This window comes from Pipistrellus kuhlii, unplaced genomic scaffold, assembly GCF_014108245.1.
Source record: "Pipistrellus kuhlii isolate mPipKuh1 unplaced genomic scaffold, mPipKuh1.p scaffold_m20_p_13, whole genome shotgun sequence".
NCBI classification, from domain to species: domain Eukaryota; kingdom Metazoa; phylum Chordata; class Mammalia; order Chiroptera; family Vespertilionidae; genus Pipistrellus; species Pipistrellus kuhlii.
Genome location: NW_023425438.1, coordinates 46,253,022 through 46,280,387, shown reverse-complemented (window position 1 = coordinate 46,280,387; position 27,366 = coordinate 46,253,022). Strand labels below are relative to the sequence as shown.

The following is a 27,366-nucleotide window of genomic DNA, read 5'->3' as shown; positions in this document are numbered from 1 at the left end:
GGTCTGCGGACTGAAAGGTCCCAGGTTCGATTCCGGTCAAGGGCATGTACCTTGGTTGCAGGCACATCCAGTAGGGGGTGTGCAAGAGGCAGCTGATAGGTGATTCTCTTTCATCAATGTTTCTAACTCTCTCCCCCCACTCTCTTTCTCTCTGTAAAAAATCAATAAAATATATTAAAAAAAAAAAAAGTAGAACAAATCTACTTATGTTTTCTCTCAAAATCAATAAAAAATTAAACACATTATTTGCTAAAAGTGATTATTATAAATCATTTTAAAATATTTTATGTCCTTTTATGCCAACGTTTTTCTCCATAAAATTTATCATTCAAAATAAAATTGTCTCAATTCAGATCGTGAAAAATTGAAAAATAATTGTTCTACTTGATTTTTATCAAATTACTATAATTGGGACAAAAGACTACCATGCTACTTAAAAATTAACTCAACTTGTTAAAAACACATCTTAGTCTTCATTAAAAAGGGGGGGAATGTCTCACTAACATATATGAAGCACCTATAAAAGTGGGAGACACCCCTCCCCTCACCCCTTTACTGAGGAGTAATGAAAACAAAGAGCAAATAAGTAAAAAATAGAAAAAGTCCTAGGCGTGAACTATTAGAAGACTGTTATTAATTATGGACAAAATAATATAACATAAATTTCTAGAAGTGAGAAAAAAATGTTGGTAAACCAAAAAGTGCTTTTACTTTATAAAATCCTGAAGGCTTTCTAATTAGCTGAAGGACAAGTCAATTCAAATGCAAGATTTAAGAAAACTTTTAGGAGTCACTCTTAAAATCCTTTTATGCTCAAACAAAAGTTTTCCCACCATGTTTCTTTCACAACCCAAACTAGATCCTCCTATCTGCAATCCCGTTTGACCTCTATTGTTTATTTCTACTACCAGGTTGATGGATTTCGATAATTACATACAGTGCTATTTCCTCCAATTCTTTCCACAATCAAAATCCAGTTAGTTGTCCTGATCTACCAAATCTCATGATACCTATGAGGGTTTTTAAGAACTTGTATTTAATTTCAAAATCACATTGTTTATATTTGGTGTTTACATAAAGACTCCTGAGACTATACCCAATCTGCTTTTTAATTTTTAACTGGTAATCACCTTCACTGTGCATTCTATGTCAGATGTCATACTATCAAAATAAAAAACCTCGAGTAATCTTACAATAATCTTAAGAAAGAAGGAAAATCTTCAAGTTGGGTCTTAAGAGTCCCTCGCTGAAAAGGGAAACAGAAATAAAGACAAAGACAACAAAGTTGTTTTCAAAATTAACCTTCAGGAGTCTTTCTCACTAGCTATGTCAGGCACCAGTAAATCCTTACTAGTGGTGACAGCAGTATCTGTGTGGTATATCCCAATGGTTTTAAATGGAATGAGCTCCTTAAAGCCTGTAGATAGGTACAAAGTGGTGGTCTAGACTCTAGAGGACATAGGTGGGAAACACAGGGACAAAGCAAAGTAACAAATTGAGCATTTAGAAACAAAAATGTAAACAAGAACAGAAAAGGAGAAAAGAGTCAGCTATTACATGAACATAATCCCTCACCAAAATGACATGAGTCACTCAAACTCCAGGATTCAAAATGTCTAATTAACCCTGACTTTGCCAAATATTGGGGATGGGGTGAGAAGGGATCCATAGCAATATCATCTGGACATTTATTTATTTTAAATTTATTTTTATTGATGTTAGAGAGGATAGAGGAGTAAGAGAGAGAAACATTACTGATCAGCTGCTTTTTTCAGGCCCCTTCCTGGAGATCAAGCCCACAATCTGAAAAACAGATAGCCACTGCCTAAAGCTCCTAGAGCACAAACATGTGGAACTTAATGAAGCATGTAACTGGACACACCCTGTGCGCCAGACCACAGAACCATTTGGACACAGTCAGTAATTAATTTTCAAACCGTGTATCCGGTATAGAGGAGTATAAAATTGTATTTACTTTCAGGAACTAACTCTTATTTTAAAGGAATGAGAAATTAGCTTTTCCTTTATAGGTAGGACTTAAATTTCCACCGTATTCTCCAATTTCGGATGTGAAAAACTGAGCTGATGAGAGTGGATCAGGGCCTGTTGGCTATACTGATCTTAAGGATGCCTTGTTTATAATAAGGGAAACATCTCTCTAACTGTATCTAGGTAAATAAAGGACCACACCTGGCAGAAATTAAATCAAGGAGAAGTTATTCCAAGTTTTCCACAGTAACCAGAATGAAGATGCAACCCAGTCAATATTCTTTACCCTGGTGTTTGGGACTACACAAAAGGAAGCAAAATCACCTTGACAGAATAAAACGAACAAATTAAGAACAGTAGCGAAATGTGACAACCGTGTTCTCAGGTTTCCCAACATGCAAAATAAGAGCATTTCTGAGTCATCAGATAGTAAAAGTGGGTTTGAGAATGACATAATGTAAACTGACCAACTGTTTGAATGATAAGTCTTTAACAACTCTGAGCATCAAACCAGCAATGTAAATGGGAATGAAAGTGAACCTGTTATTCACAGCTGTAACAGCAGAGCTGTAGTGGAGATGTATAGGAAATTGGTTAATTAGAGACTCTATAACCCAGAGGACTCTGAGTAAGTTCAAACACTGGCTCTGCCCCTTATTAGCTGCATGCTCTTGGACACTATTTTATTTCTCTTCAGTTTTAGTTCATTTGTTTTGAGTGTATTTAGGAGATCATTAGTTGATGCAGTGTGTAACTGCTTGTGCAAAATTCTCCAAATTGCACACCTACAGTTCCATCTCTCACCTCTTTATTATTACCAACAGTAAAGGGGGGAAGAGGACTCTTTTGGGTGAACTTTATCATCTCTTGAAGTTGGATATATACATGTCAAGTTAAATATCTAAAAAGCTTTCTAGGCAAGACTTTCTTGGTGTATTATTCCGGGTCTCCGGCTTTTAGGTTGTGGAAAAGATCAAAATGCAAGGGACTTCTAGGAACCTCAGAGCTTTGTGCTATGAAGCAAGAGATCTGATTGGAAGAAAACCAAGTACAGTAAAGTCAGTGAGATGTGATAATGGATTACTACTTAAATACAATACATGACCAAAGATTTTTAAATTTCCTTGTGAAGATTTCCTTACAGAAGAAAAATGAGACAGGTAGCAAGAATACTATAAAAAGAGCTGTGTGGCAGGTTGAAGTATTTTTAATCTTTTCACAATGCATTTATTTCCTGAAGGCTCTTGAATTTGGTGAAGACTCTACACTTTGCTTCCAGCAAATGTGAATGAAAAGTGTGGTCAAATGAGGGGTATTATCTTGAACACATGCTACTTCCTAGGCTGTATAAAATTTGCTGTTAAAATATAATTTTAGCCCTAGCTGGTTTGGCTCAGTGGATAGAGTATTGGTCTGTAGACTGAAAGGTCCTGGGTTCGATTCCTGGTCAAGGCACATGCCCAGGTTGCAGGCTCAATCCCCAGTAGGGGGTTTGCAGGCAGCAGCCTATCAATGATTCTCTCTCATCATTGATGTTTCTCTCTTTCTCTCTCCCTCCCTCTTCCTCTCTGAAATCAATAAAAAAAAAAGTATTATGCAAACTTAGAAGGTACATGATAGTGACCTAGCTTTGTTTACATTAGAAATAATTTACTTAACCCCATCATTTTAGACACGAAGTTGTTCTACTTACCACTTCTGTTGATGTTTCTGCGTGTTCAGACGTAACATGTTCTTGAAGAGATGTCTCCGTATAGCCCATTTTTCCACAATAGGGACAAGTAAAAGACTGTGGCTGCTCTACAGAGAAAGCTTCCCCACCATAGTACAAATCTGAAAAATAAAATGGAATTGCACTGAGAAAGAGTTATTATTAGTTTTTTAATTATAAGAATGCAATCATATGGTACAAAAGTTTAAGTGTGCCTAAAAAATAGCAATTGACTGAATGTGAAAAAGGATTTGCAATGATATTTTTTTTAAAAAGTTGTGTCTAAAATCTTCACCAACAACTTTACTGTCAATGTGTGTTTAGGTGCCTCCCTATTTATATCTGCAAAATCCTTCTTCTCTCAAGGATTCCACGACAGCCCGCGAATTCCTTCTCCATATGGGATAGTATAGTCGTAAGACAAAAATAAAGCAAAGAGCTTTCAATTCCTTCATTTACTATTAATAATCATTTCACATCAGGTTCTAATTTTATTTTAAATTTTAATTATTGAGACAGAGAAAGAGAGAGGGTAAGTTTGTTGTTCCACTTATCTATATATCTATTGGCTGATTCTTTTAAGTGCCCTGGGATCAGGGATAAAACCCACAACCTTGGCATATCAAGATGACATGATCACCAACTGGGCTACCTGGCCAAGGCTTGGTTCTAATTTTCTTGCAATTTATTTTTTTCTGTATATACTGTGGCAGTACCAATGTCAACACAAAAAAATGGTCAGGGTGTATTATATACAAGAACACAAGTGCTCAGAGGGAAGAAGCAGACGACCATGATCAGTATGCCAACTCCCAGATGCAGTTTCATCATATACCATTCTTTTTTCTTCTTTTTTAAAATATATTTTTATTGATTTTTTACAGAGAGGAAGGGAGAGGGATAGCTAGAAATGTCGATGAGAGAGAAACACCGACCAGCTGCCTCTTGCACACCCCCTACTGGGGATGTGCCCGCAACCAACGTACATGCCCCTGACCGGGATCGAACCTGGGACCTTTCAGTCCGCAGACCGACGCTCTACCACTGAGCCAAACCGGTTTCGGCCATCATATACCATTCTTATAAGCAGCAAGGTTCCTCGGCATTCAGTTCTTGTAATGCTAACTTGGACGCTACCATAACATACTCTGCTCAACTTAGTGAAGAACCAACCACTCTGAGAATCTGTGGGAATAATCTGTTTGCTTCATTAGTACATCTCAAGGAATAACTCTATTTTCCTCCATAAGAGTACACAAAAGATGTAATTGAAAGTATACTTAATAGGTCACTTCATTACAAAGAACTCTCTCATTTTTTAACATGAAACAAATGCCTAATTTAAGAGGACATGACTATTTTTGTGAGATGAGAAAATGGAAGTAAGTGCTCATTACGAGATTAATTTGTTCACATTAATTTCTAGGGAGATTTAGACTATCTTAAAAGTATGTATCCACTACATATATACTGACCATTTATTATGTGCATAAGACTTGTCAGGTAAATTTGGGATAGTGAGGGTAAATATATAAAAAACTTCCTCAGCTATTAAAGGGCATTTACAAAAAAGGCACAGCTAACAGTATACTGGTAAAAGACTTGATTACCACCCACACACACACCAGAAACGACAAGAATGGTTCACTCTTGCCATTTCTATTCAATATTTTACTAAAAATCTAGGTAAGAAAGTGACACTAAAGCCATCCAGATGGCTTTAATAAATTCACCTCTAATAACAGATGAACTCCTTCCAAACCCTAAGGAATCCACTAAAAAACTATTAAAAGTAATAAGTGAGTTCAGTAACATCACAGGACACAAGTTCTATATACAAAACCAATTGTTGTTCTATATACTTGCAGTAAAAAAAATATATAAAAAAATTAAAATTTAAAAATTCCATATACAATAGCAAAAATAATAGAATATTAGGAATATATTTAAAGAAGCATAAAACTTATTCTTTGATAACTATAAATTATTGTTGAAAAAAATTAAATGACCTAAGTAAATGGAAAGAGATCTCATGTTCATGGACTGAGAGATTTAATATTACTCTCCCAACTGATCTACAGATTCAAAACAATTCCTATCAAAATCCTTGTTGGCTTCCTTGCAAAAATTTGGCAAATTGATCCAAAATTTACACAGAAACTCAAGGGATCTAGAATACCCAAAATAACCTTGAAGAACAACAAAGTTGACTCACACTTCTTGATTTCAAAGCTTACTGCAAAGCTAGTTATCATGATATTATGGTACTGTCTTGATAAAGATAGTCATATAAATCAATGAAATCACTTAAGATTCTAGAAATAAACACATTTATGATCAACTAACTTTTTAACAGCATTATCAAGATATCTTTGACACATAAAAATTATATATATTAATGGTTACAACTTGATGTTTGGATTACTTAATACTATAGAAAGATCACCATAATCAACCTAATTAACATATCCTCCACCTCTACATAATTACCCCTGTGTTTGTTGATATAGAATACAATACTGCTAACTATGGTCATCGTGCTATGCATTAGAATTTATTCATTTCTTGAGCTTATTCATCTTGCATAACAAAACTTTGTACCCTTTGACCAACATCACTCTATTTCCCCCTATTCCTGCCAAGTGATTTTCAACAAGAATGCCAAGACATATTTCACTGGGTAAAGAATTGTCATTTAACAAATGGTGCTGGGACAACTGAATATCCATATGCCAAAGAATGAAGTTGAACCTCTTTCTCATTCCATTTATAAAAATTAAAGCAAAGTGGATCAAAGATCTAAATATAAAAGCTAAAATTACAAAACTCTTAGAAGAAAACAGTTTTAAATTTTTGTGATCTTGAATTAGGCAATAGGTTTCCTAGCTATGACACCAAAAGCACAATGTAAGGAATAAAACAGGTTAACTGGACATCAACAAAATTAAAACTTTTGTGCTTCAAAACATATTAAGAAAGTAAAGACAACCCACAGAATAGAAAAAAATTTCTGCAAACCAAAATTTCTGATAAGGAATTTGTATAAAAATACAAATGAACTATTAAAACTCAGTAACAAAAGATATATCTCCATTTTAAAAATTTGCAAAGGATCTGAATAGACATTTCTTCAAAGGATATGCATACAAATGGCCAATAAGCACAAGAAAAGATGGTCAATATATTAGCCATCAGAGAAATGCAAATTAAAACCACCTGAGACACCCACTAGTCTTTTTTGACTATAATAAAAAAAAGGACAGATAATAACAAGAGCTGACTATGTAAGAAATTATAGCAATGGAACGTTCATAGGTTTCCTATGGACTGACAATGCCTTCTAATCAACTGTAGGAATAACTAGAACAAGAATATGTGTATATTGCCAAAACCAGTTTGGCTCAGTGGACAGAGCGACGGCCTGTGGACTGAAAGGTCCCAGGTTCGATTCCGGTCAAGGGCATGTACCTTGGTTGCGGGCACATCCCCAGTAGGGGGTGTGCAGGAGGCAGCTGATCGATGATTCTCTCTCATCGATGTTTCTAGCTCTCTATCCTCTCTCTTCCTCTCTGTAAAAAAATCAATAAAATATATTATATTAAAAAAAGAATATGTGTATATTATTAGAACAGGCAGTTTAACTTATTCCTTCTTACTGAAGCACTCTTGTATCATATCTTGTCAGTTATGTTTCTGAATGGCTTTCATAAACAAGTAAACTATGATTAGGAGAAAGAATTACATAAAATTTATAAAAGATTCATGTTATTTTTAATAAGTTTGGTGCCTTATGTATGCTGTTGGGGATTAGTTCTTAGAACCTTTTGCCTTTACTTCTTCACACACATATACATAAAATTCTAAATGATAATCCACTAAAATATTATTAAATACGTACCAAAATCTACCCTTGTTAATATGCACTGCATTGGGTGGTCAGTTGTATGCCTTGTTGTTGTTGCACCACTTTCATAACAAGACGCACAAAGATCGTAATCGTAGCAAATTAAACACTTATATCTGCGACCTCGAAAATTTCCTTTTAAACATGCATCACAGCTGACACCTACAAAAAAAAAAAAAAAAAAGATCATTAATTAGCAACTGTAAAAGACCACTCTCCATTTCACATTTATAAATTGTTCAGGTGTTCATTTAACCCCATATTTCCTTTCCAAAATGACTAGAAACAAAATAGGAAAATAGTATAGGAATATCCAAAAATATGGTGAATATGTTACTCTGCTTTACACTTAATGAAAATAACTTAAAATGTTTAATAAAATGTTACAAAATCAAACTCACAGATACAGCAACAGATGGGTGGTTACCAAAAGGGAAGGAGGTGATAGGTATGCGAGGGTGAAATGGGTAAAGGGGGGGTCAAATGTATGGTGACAGATGGAAACTAGACTTTTGATGTTGAGAATGCTATTCTATCTAATAAAAAAGTTATATGCAAATTAACCACCATTGAACTATAGACACAAGTCACACCCACTAGCCAATTAGGAGCAAGTATGCAAATTAATCCCAAGCAATATGGCTGCGGCCACGAAGCAAATAGGAGGCTTGGGTTTGTTTCCCTAGCAATGGATGAAGCCAAGCTTTCTGCACACCTTGGCAGGTCAGGGCTTCCACTCAAGGCTACAAAGTTTCAATTATAGAAGATAAATAAATCCCAGATACCAGGGCCTCCGCTTGGGATGGCGGGGGCATGGCTGGCCTGCAAACCACAACAGACCCTTCGCCCTGGCTGCCCCATGCCCCAAGGGAACCACCACCCTGATCTGGGACTCCCTTCAGGGGAAACCAGGTGGCCCCCACCTGTGCACCAGGCCTCTCTATCCTATCCAATCCAATAATTCTACCTAATTAAAGAGTAATATGCAAATTGACCATCACTCCAACACACAAGATGGCTGCCCCTATGTAAACACAAAATGGACACCACAAGATGGTCAACAGGGGAGGGTAGTTGGGAGGAACCAGGCCTTCAAGGGAGGGCAGTTGGGGGTGATCAGCCCAGCAGGGGAGGGCAGATAGGGATGACAAGGCCAGCAGGGAAGGGCAGTTAGGGGTGACCAGGCCTGCAGGGGAGCAATTAGGCATCAATCAGGTTGGCAGGGGAGTGGTTAGGGGATGATCAGGTTGGCAGGCAGAAGCAGTTAGGAGCAATTAGGAAGGTAGGTAGGCGAGCAGTTGGTAGCCAGCAGACCTGGATTGGAGAGGGAGCAGGCTGGGCTGAGGGATAACCTCCCCCCTCCTCCCCCAGTGCATGAATTTCGTGCACCGGGCTTCTAATAGTGTATAATAGCATAATGTATAAATTATAATGTTGCACACCAAAAACTTACATAATATTATAAACCAATGTTACCTTTAATTAAAAATTTATGCCTTGCCCTAGCTTGTTTGGCTCAGTGAATAAAGCGTTGGCTTGTGGACTAAAGGGTCCCAGATTTGATTCCAGTCAAGAGCAAATGCCTGGGTTGTAGGCTCCATCCCCAGTAGGGGATGTGCAGGAGACAGTTGATGATTCTCTCTCTTTATTGATGTTTCTGTCTCTCTCTCCCTCTCTTTCCCTTCCTCTCTAAAACCAATAAAAATATATTTTTCAAAAATTATGCCTTGATGACCTTGCAAGAGGTTAAAAACCAAATGAAAGAGAAAAAGGTAACTGGAATCACTAAAAATATCCTAGTATAGATTTTCATAGTCTTGTAAGATAAAAAATAGGAAGCAAAATCCAAGGTCTGTTAAGGCGTAGTGTCTAACAGGCAATTTCTCATAAAGCTGAGACCCTATTATAGCAGGTTCTCGAATAATTCTATTTCATTATAATGCTGATGAGAAAAAAAAAAACATAATTCTGTGCCAGGGTCACCACTGTCTCCCCATATCTGCGTGGCTTTTCTCTGGGGACTCTATTCCCTCCCACCTCCCAAATACGTACATGTGAGGTAAATTGGCAGTGTCTCATGTAAGTGGCCCTGTGATGGAAGCGGGTCTCACCTTGTACCCCAAGCTGCTAGGAGCGATTCCAACCACCAACCAAACTGAACTGGAATCAGCTTGGAATAGATGATCCTGCTTGTTTTTATTCATCTTTCTTAAATGTATATACAACTCACACTTATTTCAATGTTTAATACTAGAAATATTTTGCACCTAATTATTTAGAAGTTTGGTGATTTTATCAGCTATATACCTTAGTAGTTCAATACTTTTTTTTTTTTTGCTACGATGTGTTGTTATTTTATTTATTCTTTTTTAATGAATGTATTGGGGTGACATTGGTTAATAAAATTATATAGGTTTCAGGTGTATAATTCTATAATATATCATCTGTATATTGTGTGTTCACCATATGCCCCTATACCTTCTTCCTTTTCCTGCCCCTCGTAATCACTATACTATTGCCTGTGTCTGAGTTTTTTGTTTTTGCTTAATACCTTCACCTTATTCACCCAGCTGTGCATACCCCTCCTTCTGAGCTCTCAGTCTGTTCTCTGAGTTTGTTTCTATCTTTAGTTTATTTTGTTCACTAGATTCCCTATAAAAATTAAACATATGGTACCTGTCTTTCTCTGACTGGCTTATTTAATTTAGCATAATGCTCTCTAGGTCTATCCATGTTGTCGCTAAGGGTAAGATTTCCTTTTTGTACAATTGAGTAGTATTCCATTGTGTTCAAAGCTTTTTATCTACTCATCCACTGATAAGACACTTGGGCTGATTCCAAATCTTCGCTATTATAAATAATGCTGTAGTGAAGATAAGGGTGGGCATTTATTTTTTTAAAATAGTGTTTCAGGTTTCTTTGGATATATTCCCAGGGTGAACCTGCTAGCTCCATTTTTATTTTTTATAAAGCATGTTTTTCATGGATTTTTTAGAGAGAGGAAGGAGAAGGAGAAAGAAACATGTATGTGAAGGTGTTATATCAATCACCTGCCACCTGCATAACTCCTACTGGGTATCCAGTCAGTAACCTGGACATATGTTCTGATAGGAAATCAAAACAGCGACGTCTTGGTGCATGGGTTGACAATCAACCACTGAACCACATTGGTGAGGCTATTTGCTATTTTTTGAGGTAATTCCATAATGCTTTTCACAGTGGCTGTACCAATCTGCCTTCAGACCAACAGTGCACAAGGGTTCCCTTTTCTCCATATCCTCACCAACACTTGTTTGTTGATTTATTTTTTCATTTTTAAATCCTCACCCAATAATATTTTTCTATTGATTTTTTTTGGGAGGAGGGGCGAGAAGAGAGAAGGAAAGAAAGATAGAAACATTGATGTGAGAGAAAACATCAACTGGTTGCCTCCTACACAAGCCCCAATCAGGACCCAGGCTAAAGAAAAGCCTGCAACCAAGGTATGTGCCTTTGACTGAAATCAAACCTGGGAACCTATGGTCCACGGACTGATGCTCTATCCACTGAGCTGAACAGGCTAGGGCTGTTTGTTGATTTACCAATATACCCATTCTGGCAGGCATGAGGTGGTTTTAATTTGCATTTCTCTGATGGTCAGTAACACTGAGCATTTTTTCAGGTCAATTGCCCAAAGTATCTACTCAGGTATTGTGACCATTTTTTAATTGGACTATTTGTTATTTTGGTGTTGAGTTTTATAAGTTCTTTATAAACTTTGGAAATTAACGGCTTATCATTAGTGAATATAGTCTCCCATTCGGTGGGCTGTTTTCTCATTTTATTTATCCTTTCCTTTGCTGTGCAATTTTTTTTTTTTTTTTTTTTTTAGTTTCATGTAGTTCTATTTCTTTTCTTTTCTTTTGTTTCCCTTGCCTGGGTGATATATCAGGAAAAAACAATATTGCTACAAGAAATGTTCAAGGATGGCAGCATAGGTAAACAACTGTACTGTCGCCTCACAAACACATAAAAATTACAGCTAAAATACAGAACAACCATCATTCAGAATTGCCCGAAGGCTGGCAGAATGGCAGTCCTATAACTAGGAAATAAAGAAGAAAGCACACTGAGACTGGTAGGAAGAGTGGAGGCATGGAATGGGCTGGTCCGACACCCACATGTGCCCATTTTTTAATCGGGAGAAAGAAAGATCGTCTTTGTGGAGGCTGCCTGTGAGGAGCAAGGGAGGTGTCCCAGCCCCACACCAGGCCCCAGTTTAGGGTTTCAAAACTGAGTAGTCCTTGTAATTGAGGGCTGTAAAAACTAGTGGGGATTGTGGCTGTGTGACAGAGGATGCTGGAGACCCAGGTGTTCCTCTTAAAGAGCTGGTCACAAACTTACTCAGACTCGAACCTGGACACATATGGGGAGGAACTGGATTGTCTGCTATCAGGGCAGGAATTTGACTTTCTCCCAGATGGGAGAGCTTGCAGGGGGTCACTGTTCCTGTTCTGGGACCCTCCCTGTCAGGGCTGACTGGCAGGCATATCTGAGTTTCCATCAGCATGGCCCATACTCTTTGCTCTGCCCTGGTGATTCCCAGAGCCCCACTCCCTGTTTGCTTCAGCTTTTCCATATGAAAAAAAGCTGTCCTGCCTCAGGCTTCAGACTTTGCTAGAATCTCTCAAACAAGCTGCAGCTGGTGTCAGCATGCCCCAAGCCTACCAATAAAAGGCCCAAGACCCAGCAATAGCACTCGCCTGCCTTACTTCACAGTTGGGCCTCATCTGAGCACTCCCAAGCTCAATATAAATAGCAGTCATCTGCAGATCCTTCTATAACTCTTGCCAGGTGGCCCTAGGCAGTAGCTAACTTTGCACTGTCCTGGAGGCCCCAAAGCAGGGGTCTTCAAACTACGGCCCGCGGGCCACATGTGGCCCGCAGAGGAGTCTGATCCAGCCCGCCAGGTTTTTTGGGCAGTGAGCGCAGCCGAGGTGTTACAGTAGGAATTAGTAGTTCATATAGTCCGGCCCTCCAGCTCTCTGAGGGACCGTGATCTGGCCCCCACTTTAAAGCAAGTCCTGCTATATAGGGGTCTACTGCATAGCACACCTCTTCCACTGTAGATTCAGCTGGTCCTCATAGTCAATTGGCCTGAAGGCCAATTCCTCCCAGTGATGCCAATCAAAGCTCAACTATAACAAGACTGTACACACAGCCCACACAGGGTGCACCTAGCAGGGGTCTTCAAACTACGGCCCCCGGGCCACATGTGGCCCGCAGAGGAGTCTGATCCGGCCCACCAGGTTTTTTGGGCAGTGAGCACAGCCGAGGTGTTCCAGTAGGAATTAGTAGTTCATATAGTCTGGCCCTCCAGCTCTCTGAGGGACCGTGATCTGGCCCCCACTTTAAAAAGTTTGAGGACGCCTGACCTAGAGTGTCCAGCTCAGGTGACTGGGGAGGCTGAGTCACTGGGCCTTACAGGACACCTATTACACAAGGCTAGTCTACCAATTCCAGGAGACACAACAACTCTACCTAGTAAATAGAAACAAACACAGAGAAGCAGCCAAAATGGGGAGATAAAGAAACATGTTACAAATGAAAGAAATAGAAGTGTGCAAATTACTGGATCCAGAATATAAACCAATGGTTATATGATTACTCAAGAATCTTAATGAGGGCTTCAAGGGACTTAGTGAGACTTTCAAGGATATTAGTGAGAATGTCAAAGACATAAACAAAGAACAGTCAGAAATTAAGCACATACTAACTAAAATAAAAGAAAAATTTACAGAGATACAACAATAAAGGATTCTGAGAATAAAAGCAAAAAACACCCAGTCAGAAGAGCATAAATAAATAAATAAATAAATAAATATTAAGGTGGTGTAAGGAGTCTCTGGGACAACTTCAAGTGTACCAACATTGCATTGTGGGAGTGCCAGAAGGAGAAGAGAGAGCAAGATATTAAAAACCTATTTGAAGAAATAATGGCAAAAAAATTCCTCTACCTGGGAAAAGAAATAAACTTACAAGTCCAGGAAGCACAGAGAGTTTCAAACAGGAGAAACCCAAAGAGGCCCACAAGACACATCACAATTATAATGCCAAGTGTTAAAGAGAGATCTAAAAGCAGCACAAAAAAAAAAAAAAAAAGCAGTTAGTTACCTACAAGGAAGCACTCATACTACTGTCAGCTGATTTCTCAAGAGAAACTTTGTAGGCTAGAAGGAATGGCAAGAAATATTCAAACTTATGAAAAGCAAGCAACTACCAGCAAGATTACCCAGCAAAGCTATTGTTTACGATTAAAGGTCAGATAAAAAGCTTCACAGAGAAGAAAAAGCTAAAGGAGTTCATCACCACCTAACCAGTATTACATGAAATGTTGAAGGGTATTTTTTTAAGAAGAGGAAGAAAAAAAGGTAAAAATATGAATAAAATAGCAATAAATACATTATCAACAATTGAATCTAAAAACCAAAACAAACAAGAAATTTAATGAACAAAATAAACTTGAGTAAAATAGTATCAGAGGCATGGAAACATGGAACACACTGAAGAATCTCAGAAGGAAGGGGGAAGGGGATTGGAAGAGTTTAATCAAAGATCGTGTGCGTGTGTGTGTGTGTGTGTGTGTATGCACACACACACACACACACACACACACACACTAGAGGCCCAGTGCACAAAATTTGTACACGGGGGTAGGGGTCCCCTCAGTCCAGCCTGCATCCTCTCCAATCTGGGACATCCCTCTCACAATCCTGGACTGCTGGCTCCTAATCACTCACCTGCCTACCTTCCTGGTCACCCCCAACTCTCCCCCCTCCCCCGCTGGCCTGGTTGCCCCATGCAGCCTGCTTGTTTAGTCATCCCTCACTGACCCCCCTGCCAGCCCAGTTGTAGGCAACAATCTTGTAAGGGTGTGATGATCAATTTGCATGATACCTCTTTATTATATAGGACTACTAACACAGATTGCTGCTCATTGAAAGGAAATTAATTAGAATGTGGGCGGTGCAGGCCCAGGTGGTGCAGGCCTGGGCAAGATGGGCCAGATACACCCTGGAACCAACCTCCCACCAGTCCCTCCTGCAAGTGGGACCCCTTGGCCTGACCTGCAGGGCTTGGGCCAAAACCCGCTCTCCCACATCCCCTGAGGGGTCCCGGAGTATGAGAGAGCATTCTGCTAAGTTGCTGTTGTACAGGGTGTGGAAGGCAAACACAGTGTGCAGTAAACCAGATTTGGGGCCAAAAGCCCCAGCAACAACATAACCCACAGTCGAAGGTGGAATCGCATGGCCCTGAAGGAATCAGGCTCCCTCCTCTCTGGTTTCAGGGTGCATCAACCGAGAATGGCCGCTGCCAAGTCACTGCAGCTCAGTAGCTCCTGCATTGCACATATGTCCCCTGGTAGTCAGTGTGCATCACAGTAACTTGTTGGATACAGCATATTAGACCTTTATATATATATATATAGACTATAGGCCTGGTGCACGAAATTCATGCATAGTGTGTGTGTGTGTGTGTGTGTGTGTGTGTGTGTGTGTGAGAGAGAGAGAGAGAGAGAGAGAGAGCAGGGGTGGGGGTGGGGGTCCTCCTCAGCCCAGCCTGCACTCTCTCCAAACTGGGACCCACCCCTCAGGGGATGTCCAACTGCCGGTTGAACACATTATGCAAAGGAACTTGGCCTTGGCAGCATGGTGGTACCTAACAACATTCAATGTCTTCAGTAATGTCTGATAGTTTTTCTGAGAGTTCAATGTCAAACCAAACAGATCAATCAACACTGCTTCTGACACCCTTCAGTAACTGTACAAAGCCCTTCAAAGAAGACTTTTGTGCCCCTCCTCAGTCACCAGTAAAGAAATGTTATCATAAATAAGAATGCAAAATTAGATCAATCTTATAGTTACAACAGAAATATATGGCTGGGGGTAGGGATGAGGAGAGAAGAATCGCATTGATCTAAAAATGTGACCAAAATTGTAACTCTAGATCCCTCCCAGAAAAGTCAGAAAATTATCATAAGAGAATCACGACAGTTAAAGCAAAGCTATTTCTTAATTCATTTTCCAAAAGGATATGTACATCTTTCCAGAAAGGCAACAGTTTCTCTGTGTTTATTTTCATATAAGGAATTTTAAATAGGAATTTACCTGTTGACTTAGACAAAGTCCTGTTTTTTAACCACATGGTATCAATTGAAATGATATATCTTTAATCCTGACATGACTGCCATATTAGGTCACATCCCTTCATAAGTAATAGGGAGCCTTACATTAATTATGTTAAACGGATCTGCAGTTAAAAATCGCATTTTTAAGAGATAAAAGCCAAAATGACCTATACATTTCTCTCCAGGGTTTACACAATACTCCAGAGCACGGCAATTACCACAAAGAGCCTGGGATTTGTGTGAGACATGCTTGCTGCCTGCTCCCTAGTCCTTCCCGTCCGCAGATCTTCTCACCTCAGCCCATCCTCCCACCCAGGCAGACGGTCAGTCTTTGGGGACCCGCTTCCGTGACCCTGTGCTCCAGGCTTACTCTCGACGCCACTTCTAACATCCACTCCCTACCACTCCGGCTTGGGTGCATCATGAAGAGAAGTGTGACAGAACACATCTGTCAAAGGCGGGTCCAGGCGCTCCCGGGCACTGTCTCCACCTGCCTGGACCTGCCCCACACCTCCTAGCAGCGCCCCTCAGGGACTTGCAGACGGATGACACTGTGCAGGCCACGCCCTTCCATCTCCAGCACTAAACCTCTGCTCGCACCCCCGCCCGTGGCCTGTAGTGAAGCTTTGCCCCCACCCATCCCAATCCCACCCCGAGCCCAGCCCAGTGACACCTGGAAGCCGCAGTGAGTCACCTGAAGTTTCAGTCCGTCCCCGTGCCGCAGGGACTGCTGTGGCCCATGCACCTGCCTCACCCACCTCAGTACAGGCTCCACCAGGCACTGCCTGCCTAGAGCCCCGCAGTCTGCAGACGGCCTGATGGGCGAGGTGAGCAGCAGGGAGGCCATGGTGAGTGGGGGAGGTGGTGGGTGGGGTAGTCAGCAGTTCCAGGTGAAGACGGCCCATTGAGCCCTCTCCCCACTGTGGGCACCGTTATTGTGTGATGGTCAATTTGCATATTCCCTCTTTATTAGATAGGCTAACCATCAAATACAACTACCCTGAAGTTACTAAGCATTATGCCTATTTTGTGAAATGATGCACAGAGAGAGAAACAATTTACCGATGTTACAGTAAGTAAGTAAGTATCCAAGCTGGGGTTTGAACCCATGCAATCTGGCTCCAAAGTCCCATTCCCAAATTAAGTGCTCAGAAACTCAGAAAAAACTTGAGCAAACAGGCAAATTTTACCCACTGCAGAAGTCTAGCCTTAGAGTACCTATAAACTAATGAGCCTGCAGTTTTGGGTCACTTCATCCCAGAAGCGTACACAGTAGAAAATAGGCTCGAGTAAAAGCCATGGGATTTGGCCCGACTAGCATAGCTCAGTGGTTGAGTGTCAACCTATGAACCAGGAGAGGTCACATTTCAATTCCGTCAGGTCACATGCCCTGGTTGTGGGCTCGATCCCCAGCAGGGGGCGTGTAGGATGGGATTCTCTCATCATTGATGTTTCGGTCTCTCTCTTTTAATATTAAAAAAAAAATTAAAAAAAAAAAAAAAATATATATATATATATATATATATATATATATATATATATATATATATATATTTTAAAAAGCCATTGGATCTGAATTCTAGTCCTGACATTGATCTCAAGTAATATGATCTCAAGTAATGTGGCCTTTCCAAACCACAATTTTATTGGGGGAAAAAGGAAGAATGTTGATTTCCTTCTAGACCAAAAGGTCTACATGCAGTCCTTGGGTTACACTGGACTCTACTTATGTTGCTTTGTGGTTATGTCGCCATCTTCTATTTACAGATTAAAAAAAAAAAAAAAAAGTTCCGTCGTTCAGACGTATGTACATATGTGCTTTATGTTTTTTATTATTTATTTACCACAAGTAAAGTCCAAGAATTGTTATCTTAAAAAAATTTTTTTTTTACTGTTTCATTTCATTACTGCCGTGTGTGTGCTCCATGTGAGTGATGTATAATAGATGGGTTCCGACTTATAGCGAAAACTATGTTACATCGAGCTGTAGGAATGGATCTCCAACGTAACCTGAGGACTGCCTATATTTATCCTACCTTCCTCTTGATTTTATTGGTGAGAAAAGCACTAAAATGAGCTGATTCATTATCAGGCTGCCAGAATGGCCCAATTCTCACAGTGAGCTCTGCTGGCCAGTGCCTCTATCCCTGAAGCGCTGGCACAGAAGCCACAGTGGGCTTTCTACAAACATGAGCTCTCTTTTCTGCCATTTTGGTAAAAAGACAAGACCTCCCCCGAAAAGACATTTACCTACTAAAATATTTGGGGAACTCAAGCACATTCAACTAGAGAAAAGGTAACATAATCACATCAAGTCTAGATCTCTGATATTCAACCAACTAAATTCTAGTTTATTCCTCCAAATGGCTTATACATATCCACCTGAACATCTGACATCCCTAACCTTAGTCTGAAATAAAACTCTTGATCTCCTTTCCCCCAAATGCTCTGCCCCTCCTCCTGCCTTCCCCATCTCAGTAAGTGGTCTTCTTCTCACCTACTTGCTTTTACCTACACTATACCATCAAGTCCTGTCAGCTCTACATTCAAAGAATTAAAATGCGTTGCCATAGCCTGTAATGCCCCATTTAATCTGGAACCAGTCTTTCCCTACCTCATCTTCCCTACTTCTCTGCCTCATCCACCCCATTCCTCAAAGAACCCACTTTTTTCTCACCCCAGGCCTGTACACTTGATAAAGTCTCTGCTTGAGAGTAGTCACCTTCTCTGCAAGGTCTTCCTGACCATCTTCTCTTAAAAATAGCCACACAGACCTCTCCTCCTCTTTCTATCTATTCAATCCTTATTCTCTGCTTTATTTTCTTCAGAATTTTACCACTAACCAATATTATATTATGTTTCTTTTCTGTACCCTTCTCCCCATTAAAATGTAAGTTCTACAATAAGAACTTCCTCTTACTCTTTTTCATTACTCTATCCCCAGTTTCAACAACAGTGCCTGGCACAGTGTTTGTTGAATGAATTTTCCTATCCTCTAATATCTGCCAAAACCTACACTAAATAACTGCTAGAGATGTCTTAGCTATGGCTATCTCCTTCCCTTCCCTTCCCAACTAAATCTTTAAATAGTATTTCTAACCTCTCATGTTCATTCAGGATTTAACAAACTGAAATCTGGGATCTAGTCCACTCCTTTGAACGTGCTCATTAAGTTCCACAACCTTCCTGATTTCAACAGACCCAGCCAATAGACACTTCATTCCTTATCTTCTTGACCTTTCTGCAGAAAAACTGACAATATCCTCCTTCCGGCAAATCACCTTCCTAAATTTCAACTGTCTCCTGGTTCTCCCCCTTCTCTCCAGACTGTCCCCATTCAGCCAGTGTCCTGTTCAATGTTATGGTCCAAAGGGCTTAAAGATCAGTCTCCTCAATCCATATGTTCTCAACTTCATTGAGCAATAATCAACTCTACTACTAGAGCACATGTGTCAAACACAAGGCCCGCGGGCCAAATCCGTCCCGCCAGGCCTTGCAATGTGGCCCGCACCGCGCTGTCATCACTGCACTCCGCTGCGTTTCCATCACAATGACAGTTTATGACTGTTCAGTAAACCATTCGGCCCGCGATTTAGGCTGGATTTTAGATTTTGGCCCCTTCTCTGATTGAGTTCGACACCCCTATACTAGAGATTCATATTCTTAGCTCAGACATCTTCCTCCTAAATTCCAGATCCACATATTCTACTGCCACTGGACATCTCTACCTAGATGTCCCATAGGTACCTCAAACCCAACATGCTGAAAATGGAAAGTCACTTCTCTTTTCCCTGCTTCCCACCCTTAACACATGCTTCTCTGCCCTAGATAAACTTCTTAATGAATGGCACTGACCAACTAATCAAGCCAAAACCCTAAGTTTTACTAGACATTTTGCTCTTCCTCAATCCCAATGTCTAACCAGTCACCAAATATATCTTCTATTGGTACCCATTACAGCAACCGTCTTACTTATGGTCATTTACCTGTCCTCCCTCCTCCCTTAAGTCCATCCTTCAGATGCCAAATTTCCCATGGCCTCCCCTCAAAGAACACTCTCGTTCAAGGGATACCCTCCCCCACACCACCTAGCCAGCAATCTATCAACTCCCAGCTCAAATGCATGACTTCTTTTGGGATGTCTTCATGAATTCACCCAAGGAACTGAGAAACCTCCTATATCCTTTCATTATACCTTTTAAGTATAAACTTATTATAGTTCTTACTTCACTGTATTATGATCACCTTTCTCACCTTGGAACCCCCTTTATTTGTCTCCAGTCTCCAACACAATGTCTCCACATAGAAAATATATTCAATATATATTAAGTGAACAGATTAAAGCTGGGGTCAGCAAATCATGCCCTACCACCTGTTTTTGTACAGCCTACTAGCTAAGAATACTTTTTACATCTTTAATTGTTTAGAAAAGGAAATTCTAAAGAGTACTATTTGGTGATGCCTGAAAATTTCAGTGCCCATAACCAAAGGTTTATTGGATCATAGTCACCCATGTTCACCTGCGTATGTGTAGTCTTATGGCAGCTTTCATGCCAACAGCAGAGTGGAGGAGTTGCAATGGAGACCATATGGCCCACAAAGCCATGGATGCTATCTAACTACACAAAGAAGTTTGTTGACCTTTGTATGAAATATAAGTGAACATGGGCTTTGGTTTCTGACAGAATTAATTCAATTCCTGGTTTTACCATTTATTAGCTTTTTTACTAGAACAAATAACCTAACCTTTGAGACCCAATTCCTTATTTTGTAAAATGGGAAAACATCTTGCTGTGTTGCTTTAAAATCTTACTAGGCCTTTTAATTTTTACAGATCCCTGCTGTAGAAACCAGTCTATAAAGGGCCAGTACAGAGTATGGCCTGGGTCTAAATCCCCACTGTATCAGACCATGTGACTTTTGGCAAGGTACTCAATTTCTCAGTGCATCAACTTCCTCATCTGTAAAACTGGAATAATAATATGTATCTCAAAGACAGTTGCAAGAATTAAATGAGTTGGCACATGTGCAAAGCTGAACATCAATGCTGAATATCAGGTAGTAAGCACTCAATATGTACAGTACTATTAGAGGCCCAGTGCACAAAAACAGTGCACAGGTGGAGTCCGATCATGGTCAATTGGGGCCTCCCAGCTGCTGGCCAGGGCCTCCCTTTATTCTGCGCCACCCCCTGGTAGTCAGCGCACATCATAGTGAGCGATGGGTCTCCTGATTGAACTCCCATGGGGGAAATTTGCATGGTAGGCTTTTATATATATAGGTTAATATATCAGACACTTGATTAATACTAGTTTCTCCCCTTCCCACCTCTTCATATCCTCTACATTCCATCCCTATTCAAAGAAACCTTCATCTCCATAGATGCTGTCACCCCGAAGCTGCTCACAACAGGCCTTGGGCTGCGTCTCCTTCAAGCTGTTTGCAGACAAAGTTTCAAAGACAGCAGAAAACTTCCATGCTCTGAGGACTGGGGAAAAATAAAGGTTCCTGCTTTCACAGAATTATTCTGCAATGTATATGCCAGTATGGTGACTTCACATGCCATAATGGCACAGCAGCAAGTCCATCAATGGGGAGAAATTTGAAGATAAGAACTTCATCCTGAAACATGCAGGTCCTGGCATCTTGTCCATGGCAAATGCTGACCTTAGACAAACGGCTCCCAGTTTTTCATCTGCGCTGCCAAGACTGAGTGGTTGGATGGCAAGCATGTGATCTTCGGCCAGGTGAAAGGCGGCATGGATATTTTGACAGCCATGGAGCATTTGGGTCCAGGAATGGCAAGACCAGCAAGAAGATCACCACTGCTGGTCTTGCCAGCAATATGGAAAATTCTAATAAATTTGACTTGTGTTTTATCTTAACTACCAGATAAGGAGATTTGCTTGGAATGAAAAAAAAAAAAAAGAAAAAAAAAAAATATATATAAATGCCTAGCCAAAACCGGTTTGGCTCAGCGGTAGAGCGTTGGCCTGCGGACTGGAGGGTCCCAGGTTCGATTCCGGTCAAGGGCATGTACATTGGTTGCGGGCACATCCCCGGTGGGGGGTGTGCAGGAGGCGGCTGGTCAATGTTTCTCTCTCATTGACGTTTCTAGCTCTCTATCTCTCTCCCTTCCTCTCTGTAGGAAATCAATAAAATGTATTTTAAAAAAATTAAAAAAAATAAAAAAATGCCTAAATGACCGGCTGACTGGCTGGTAGCTATGACATACACTAGGGGTGTCGAACTCAATCAGAGAAGGGGCCAAAATCTAAAATCCAGCCTAAATCGCGGGCCGAATGGTTTACTGAACAGTCATAAACTGTCATTGTAATGGAAACGCAGCGGAGTGCAGTGATGACAGCCCGGTGCGGACGGATTTTGCCCGCGGGCCTTGGGTTTGACACGTGACATACACTGACCACCAGGGGGCAGACGCTCAATGCAGGAGCAGAAACCACAGGCATGGAAACATGGAACAAACTGATGAATCTCAGAGGGAAGGGAGGAAGGGGGAGGATGGGAAAAGATTAAACAAAGAAATTATATGTATACCACAGGCTTGGTGCACAGATTTGTGCACCAGTGGGGTCCCTTGGCCTGGCCTGTAGGGATCGGGCCAAAACTGGCCCGATGTACAGATTCGTACACTGGTGAGGTCCCTTGGCCTGGCCTGTGCCCTTTTAAAATCCAGGACCCTTCAGGAGATATTGGAGAGCTGGCTTTGGCCGGATCCCTGCAGGCCAGGCCAAGGGGCCCCACCGGTGCACAAATCCGTGCACCAGGCCTCTAGTGTTCTATAATCTTTGTGCTCTTGCTACAGTTCACTGGGTTCCATAATTTCCTTACCTCTTCCTTCCCAGTCTACTAGATTGCAGAGTTAAGTTTATGATTATAAAATAAAAACTGAATAGTTGTTAAAAAAAAAAAAAAAAAGCCTTCATCTAAAGGAGTAAGTCAATAACTGCTTGGTAAGTGCTGTTAGGGTCTTTGTGGCTTCCAAGTCACTTCACAATCATGATTCTTCTCTTAGCAATCTGATAATCTTCCCTTCTCCAGATGCCTTCTTCCTTAGAAATCTAGCCAATCCCAGGATTAAATGTAGAGGCTATAAAATTCTTATCTCTAGCTAAGATCTCTCCCCCCTGAATGGCACTATAGCATTTTGCAACTCTTGATTTCTACCTAATGGCCTACCATCACTTTAAATTCAAAATGTTAAAAGCTGAAAATTGCTTTATCCCATCTCTCCTCTGGATAGTTTGTCCTGAAATTATACTTTAGTCCCTGCTCTCTCGCATGGAAACCTTATTTCAAGTCTTCCCCCCCCCCCCCCCCCCCACTGCCATGGACTAATTCAGGCTCTTTTAATTTCAAGTTTATTTCACCAAAAAGCCTCTAACTGTACTGGACTCCCTGCCATAGGCAATAATCTCTTCTGTACACACTAACCTTCACTAAAACATACCATTTTTCATCATGACCTTTCTCTGCTTAAAACTAGAGATGCCTAACAGGTTTGGCTCAGAGAATCGGCCTACAGAAAGAAGGGTCCCTGATTCGACTCCAGTTAAGGGCCTGTACCTTGGTTGCAGGCACATCCCCAGTGGGGGGTGTGTAAGAGGCAGCTGATCGATGATTCTCTCTCATCAATGTTTCTAAGTCTCTATCCCTCTCCCTTCTTCTCTGTAAAAAAATTAGTAAAATATGCCGAAACCAGTTTGGCTCAGTGGATAGTGTGTCGGACTGTGAACTGAAAGATCCCAGGTTCGATTCCAGTCAAGGGCATGTATACTGGTTGCATCGATGAGAGAGAATCATCGCTCAGCTGCCTCTTACACACCCCTCACTGGGGATGTGCCCGCAACCAAGGTACAGGCCCTTAACTGGAGTCGAATCAGGGACCCTTCTTTCTGTAGGCCGATGCTCTGAGCCAAACCGGTTAGGCATCTCTTCTGCACACCCCCTACTGCACACCAGTAGGGGGTGTGCAGAAGACAGCTGATCGATGTTTCTCTCTCATCGATGTTTCTAGCTCTATTCCTCTCTGTAAAAAAATCAATAAAATATATTTAAAAAATTAATAAAATATATTTTAAAAAAAGAATTAGAAGGGGAAAAAAAAACTTCACTGCCCTTTCTTTTCTATCCCATAATCAGTATGGAAAAAGGAAAAGATTCACTTTAGTGTGGCAACCAAAATCCTTTCCTATCTATCTTGCTCTAATCCACCTTTCTAATCTTACCTCCCATGTTAAAAATACCACCACTTTGTCCTGCCTGGTCAAGCTCAGTTGGCTGAGCATTGTCCCATACACCAAAAGGTTGCTAGTTTGATTTTGGGTCAGAGCACATGCCCGGGTCAGAGCACATGCCCGGGTTGTGGGTTTGGTCCCAGGTTGGGGTGAGTATGAGAGGCAACCTGTCAATGTTTCTTTGTCCCTCTCCCTTTCTCTCTTTAAAAAATCAACAGAAAGATATACTTTTTAAAAATACCATCATCTTATATTTATGCAGTGCTTTCCTTAACTTAGAAAACATTCTTACAAGTGCTGGCACTCTATCACCACACACCTTTAGAGAAAAGCAAAACAAGCATTGGTATCCTTCTTTTACGGAAGAAAAAACAGACTTTAGCACTGAGCTAAAGTCAAAACAAAGGGTCCCTGTTTCACTTTCCCCTGGGAATCATACGCAATCCATCAATCTTTCTAATACCTCACTCTCACCACTAATACATAGGAGTCTTCTGTTTCAGAAACTCTGGTCTCTTTGGTGTAGTCCTCTCCACCATCTCCAACCCACCTCGTGTTTTCTTAGCTCTGCACTTTATCTCCCACTATTCTCCCACTTGGTAGACTCCTCTGTCCCCCAACTCTTGTTATAAAAACACAAAACGTCTTCAAGTCCTGAGTTTAAATGCCAACTTTTGGGGAATGCCTTCTCTGACATCCAAAAAGCATTCTATTCCACTTGCCAATACTGTGGAACTTGTAGTAATTGATTTGATACTTATTGCCCCAGTCATACTACAGGAGGAAAATGTATTGGGAGTTTTCTATTTATGACAATACCTTGTCCATAAGGACTCAAAGTTTTGGATTAGACAGCCTAGGCCTGGGTCTTCAAATAGCCAGGCACAATGAGTAGAATGAGAAATCAATCCAGATTTCTATTATATACTAGTCACAACTAGTATTTTTGTTTTTAATAAAACAGAATAGAAAATGGAATTCATCTCTCATAGTAAAGATGAGTACTGTTTTGTGAAACCCTTATTTCATTACATATATATATAATTACTGACTCATAATACCAAATATATTTTTTGTTAGATTATGTATTTTTTTAAGTTTGAACGCTGCTAATGTAGATGATCCGATTTCTAGGCTCCAGCGTTTTACATTCTAACCAGGGAGATATTTTTTCTCCACCAAACTGTATACCCTCCAAGAACATTCAGTGAAATAGAATACATAGATAGCACCTAGGGGCTGTGGGAGACAAAGCTTAAGAGTGATGAGAGTAGGGGAAAGTTTGTTAAAAAAAAAAAAAAAATGTTTCTTAGAGCCGGGCCAGCATGGTTGAGTGTCGACCTATGAACCAGGAGGTCATGGTTAGGTTATGGACAGGGCATACACTTCGTATTGCAGGCTCAATCCCCAGTAGGGGGTGTACAGGAGACAGCCAGATTCTCTCTCATCATTGATGTTTCTCTCTCTCTCTCCCTCTCCCTTTCTTGCTGAAAACACCAAAAATATATATTAAAACAAAGAAATGTTACTTAGAGATGTTGAAATATGCTACAAGGGTATTTAGTTTCCAGACTCTGCCATTTATTTAGCCACTATATAGAAGGGTTTCCAAAATTCTCTCGAAGCACTCACTCTGAAACCTAGAGCGCACTGCAGCATACAATGCAAGAGGATGCAGGATCTGGCCCCCGCCATCCCAGCCTCAGTTCCTACCTCCTTTCCCCCTCAACCACTTTCCTCCTCGGCCTCATTGCTATTCCCAGACATTCCAAGTTTCAGGGCCTCTGCACTTGCTGCACATTAAGACATTTCCTACCTTCCTCCTTTAAATAGTATCCTTCTCTGTTAACGTCCCATCTTCAGAAAGGCCCTCCATGATCACCATATATAAAGTAGCCCCCCTTCCCTAGTCCCTTAACCTGCTGCATGTTTTTTCCTAATACTTGCCACCTCTTAATTGCACATTTATTCCTCCATGGTCTATCCCAAGGATCCACAAACTTTTTCTGTAAAGAGCCAGATAATATATATTTTCAGCTTTCTCTGTCACAGCTACTCAACTGTGCCAGAGAAATTCTGATCACTGTGTAGGTGTTCAGATTGAAGAGCATTTATATCAATTTTTTAAAATGATTTACATGTAAGTCATTTGAAAATAAAGGGATTTGTAACCAACAACAACAACAACAAAAAAACAGTATAAAAATGTTAGTACTCTAATATTTTGGTACTCTCATCCAGTGGTTCTCAAAGTGTGATTCAGGACCAGCAGTATCAGCATCACCTGGGCACTTTGTACTCTAGTACAAAAACAGCTTAGACAATATGTAAATGAGCAGATGTTGCTGTGGTGCAATAAAACTTTATTTACAAAAACAGGTAGCCCTGGCCAGGTGGCTCAGTTGGTTGGAGTCATTCAGTACAGGGTGCAGGTGCATTCAGGAGGCAACCGATCAATATTTCTCCATCACATCAACGTTTCTCACTCTCTTTTCCTCTCTCTCTAAAATCAATTTAAAAAAACGTATCCTTGGGTAAGGATTAAAATAAGCTAAAAAAAAAAAAACAACAGAACAGGTAGCCGGCTAGATTTGTCCCACAGGCCATATACTCCTGCTATACTCCTAATAAAAAGTGACTGTCCCAAGGACAAGGATTTTCTCTGGCCCCAAGTACACTTCTGATAAATGTGTGCTGAGTAAATAAACAGCAGTAGTCTGGAGTTGGGAGTTATACTCCTCTTCCACCTCCAAATAACGTGCTGTTCAAGAAGAACGAGGTCAAGGTCAGCAGCTCCATTTCCTGTTAGTAGTAGCACAGCATGAAAGATGGTTGTACACTCAGTGTGCTCGTCAACAGCAGTGACCGTCTCACACACAAATGCCTTTGGTCACAACTGGGCCCTGAGAACATGTTAAAACAGACTGCTGGGCTTCACTCACAGAAGTGCCAATGCAGTAGGTTTAGGTGCTGTCCAAGAATCCGCCTTCCAGCAAGTGCCCAGGTGATGCTGATACTGCTGGCCCTGAATCACACTTTGAGAACCACTGGATGAGAGTACCAAAATATTAGAGTACTAACATTTTTATACTGTTTTTTTGTTGTTGGTTACAAATCCCTTTATTTTCAAATGATTTACATGTAAATCATTTTTAAAAATTGATATAAATGCTCTTCAATCTGAACACCTACAAAGTGATCAGAATTTGTATACATTTGTAGATGTCTATATAGTGGGTTTTTATTATAAATGGTAACTAAAGTAGATTAAAAAATAATTTTAGGGTGAAAAAGGAGAAACCTAGGTTCCTAGAAGAGAAATTTAAGAAGTAGAAAT

The 27,366-nt window shown here is 40.5% G+C and overlaps 1 protein-coding gene and 1 pseudogene across 2 annotated transcripts in view; one reads left to right on the top strand and one right to left on the bottom strand.

Moving 5' to 3' along the window:
* KCMF1 (potassium channel modulatory factor 1) overlaps positions 1-27,366 on the bottom strand; it is a 61,034-nt gene that overhangs the window by 21,881 nt on the left and 11,787 nt on the right. The window contains exons 2-4 of one of the 2 annotated variants that reach the window (XM_045580950.1): positions 25,846-25,849; positions 7,599-7,766; positions 3,683-3,822 (exon numbers count right to left, since the gene is read on the bottom strand). In XM_045580950.1, coding sequence (XP_045436906.1) covers positions 3,683-3,822; positions 7,599-7,766; positions 25,846-25,849 — 312 coding nt within the window. The remainder of the gene's footprint in view (positions 1-3,682; positions 3,823-7,598; positions 7,767-25,845; positions 25,850-27,366) is intronic. The other variant, XM_036435863.2, reaches the window with a different exon arrangement.
* LOC118717729 lies at positions 21,154-21,667 on the top strand (annotated as a pseudogene).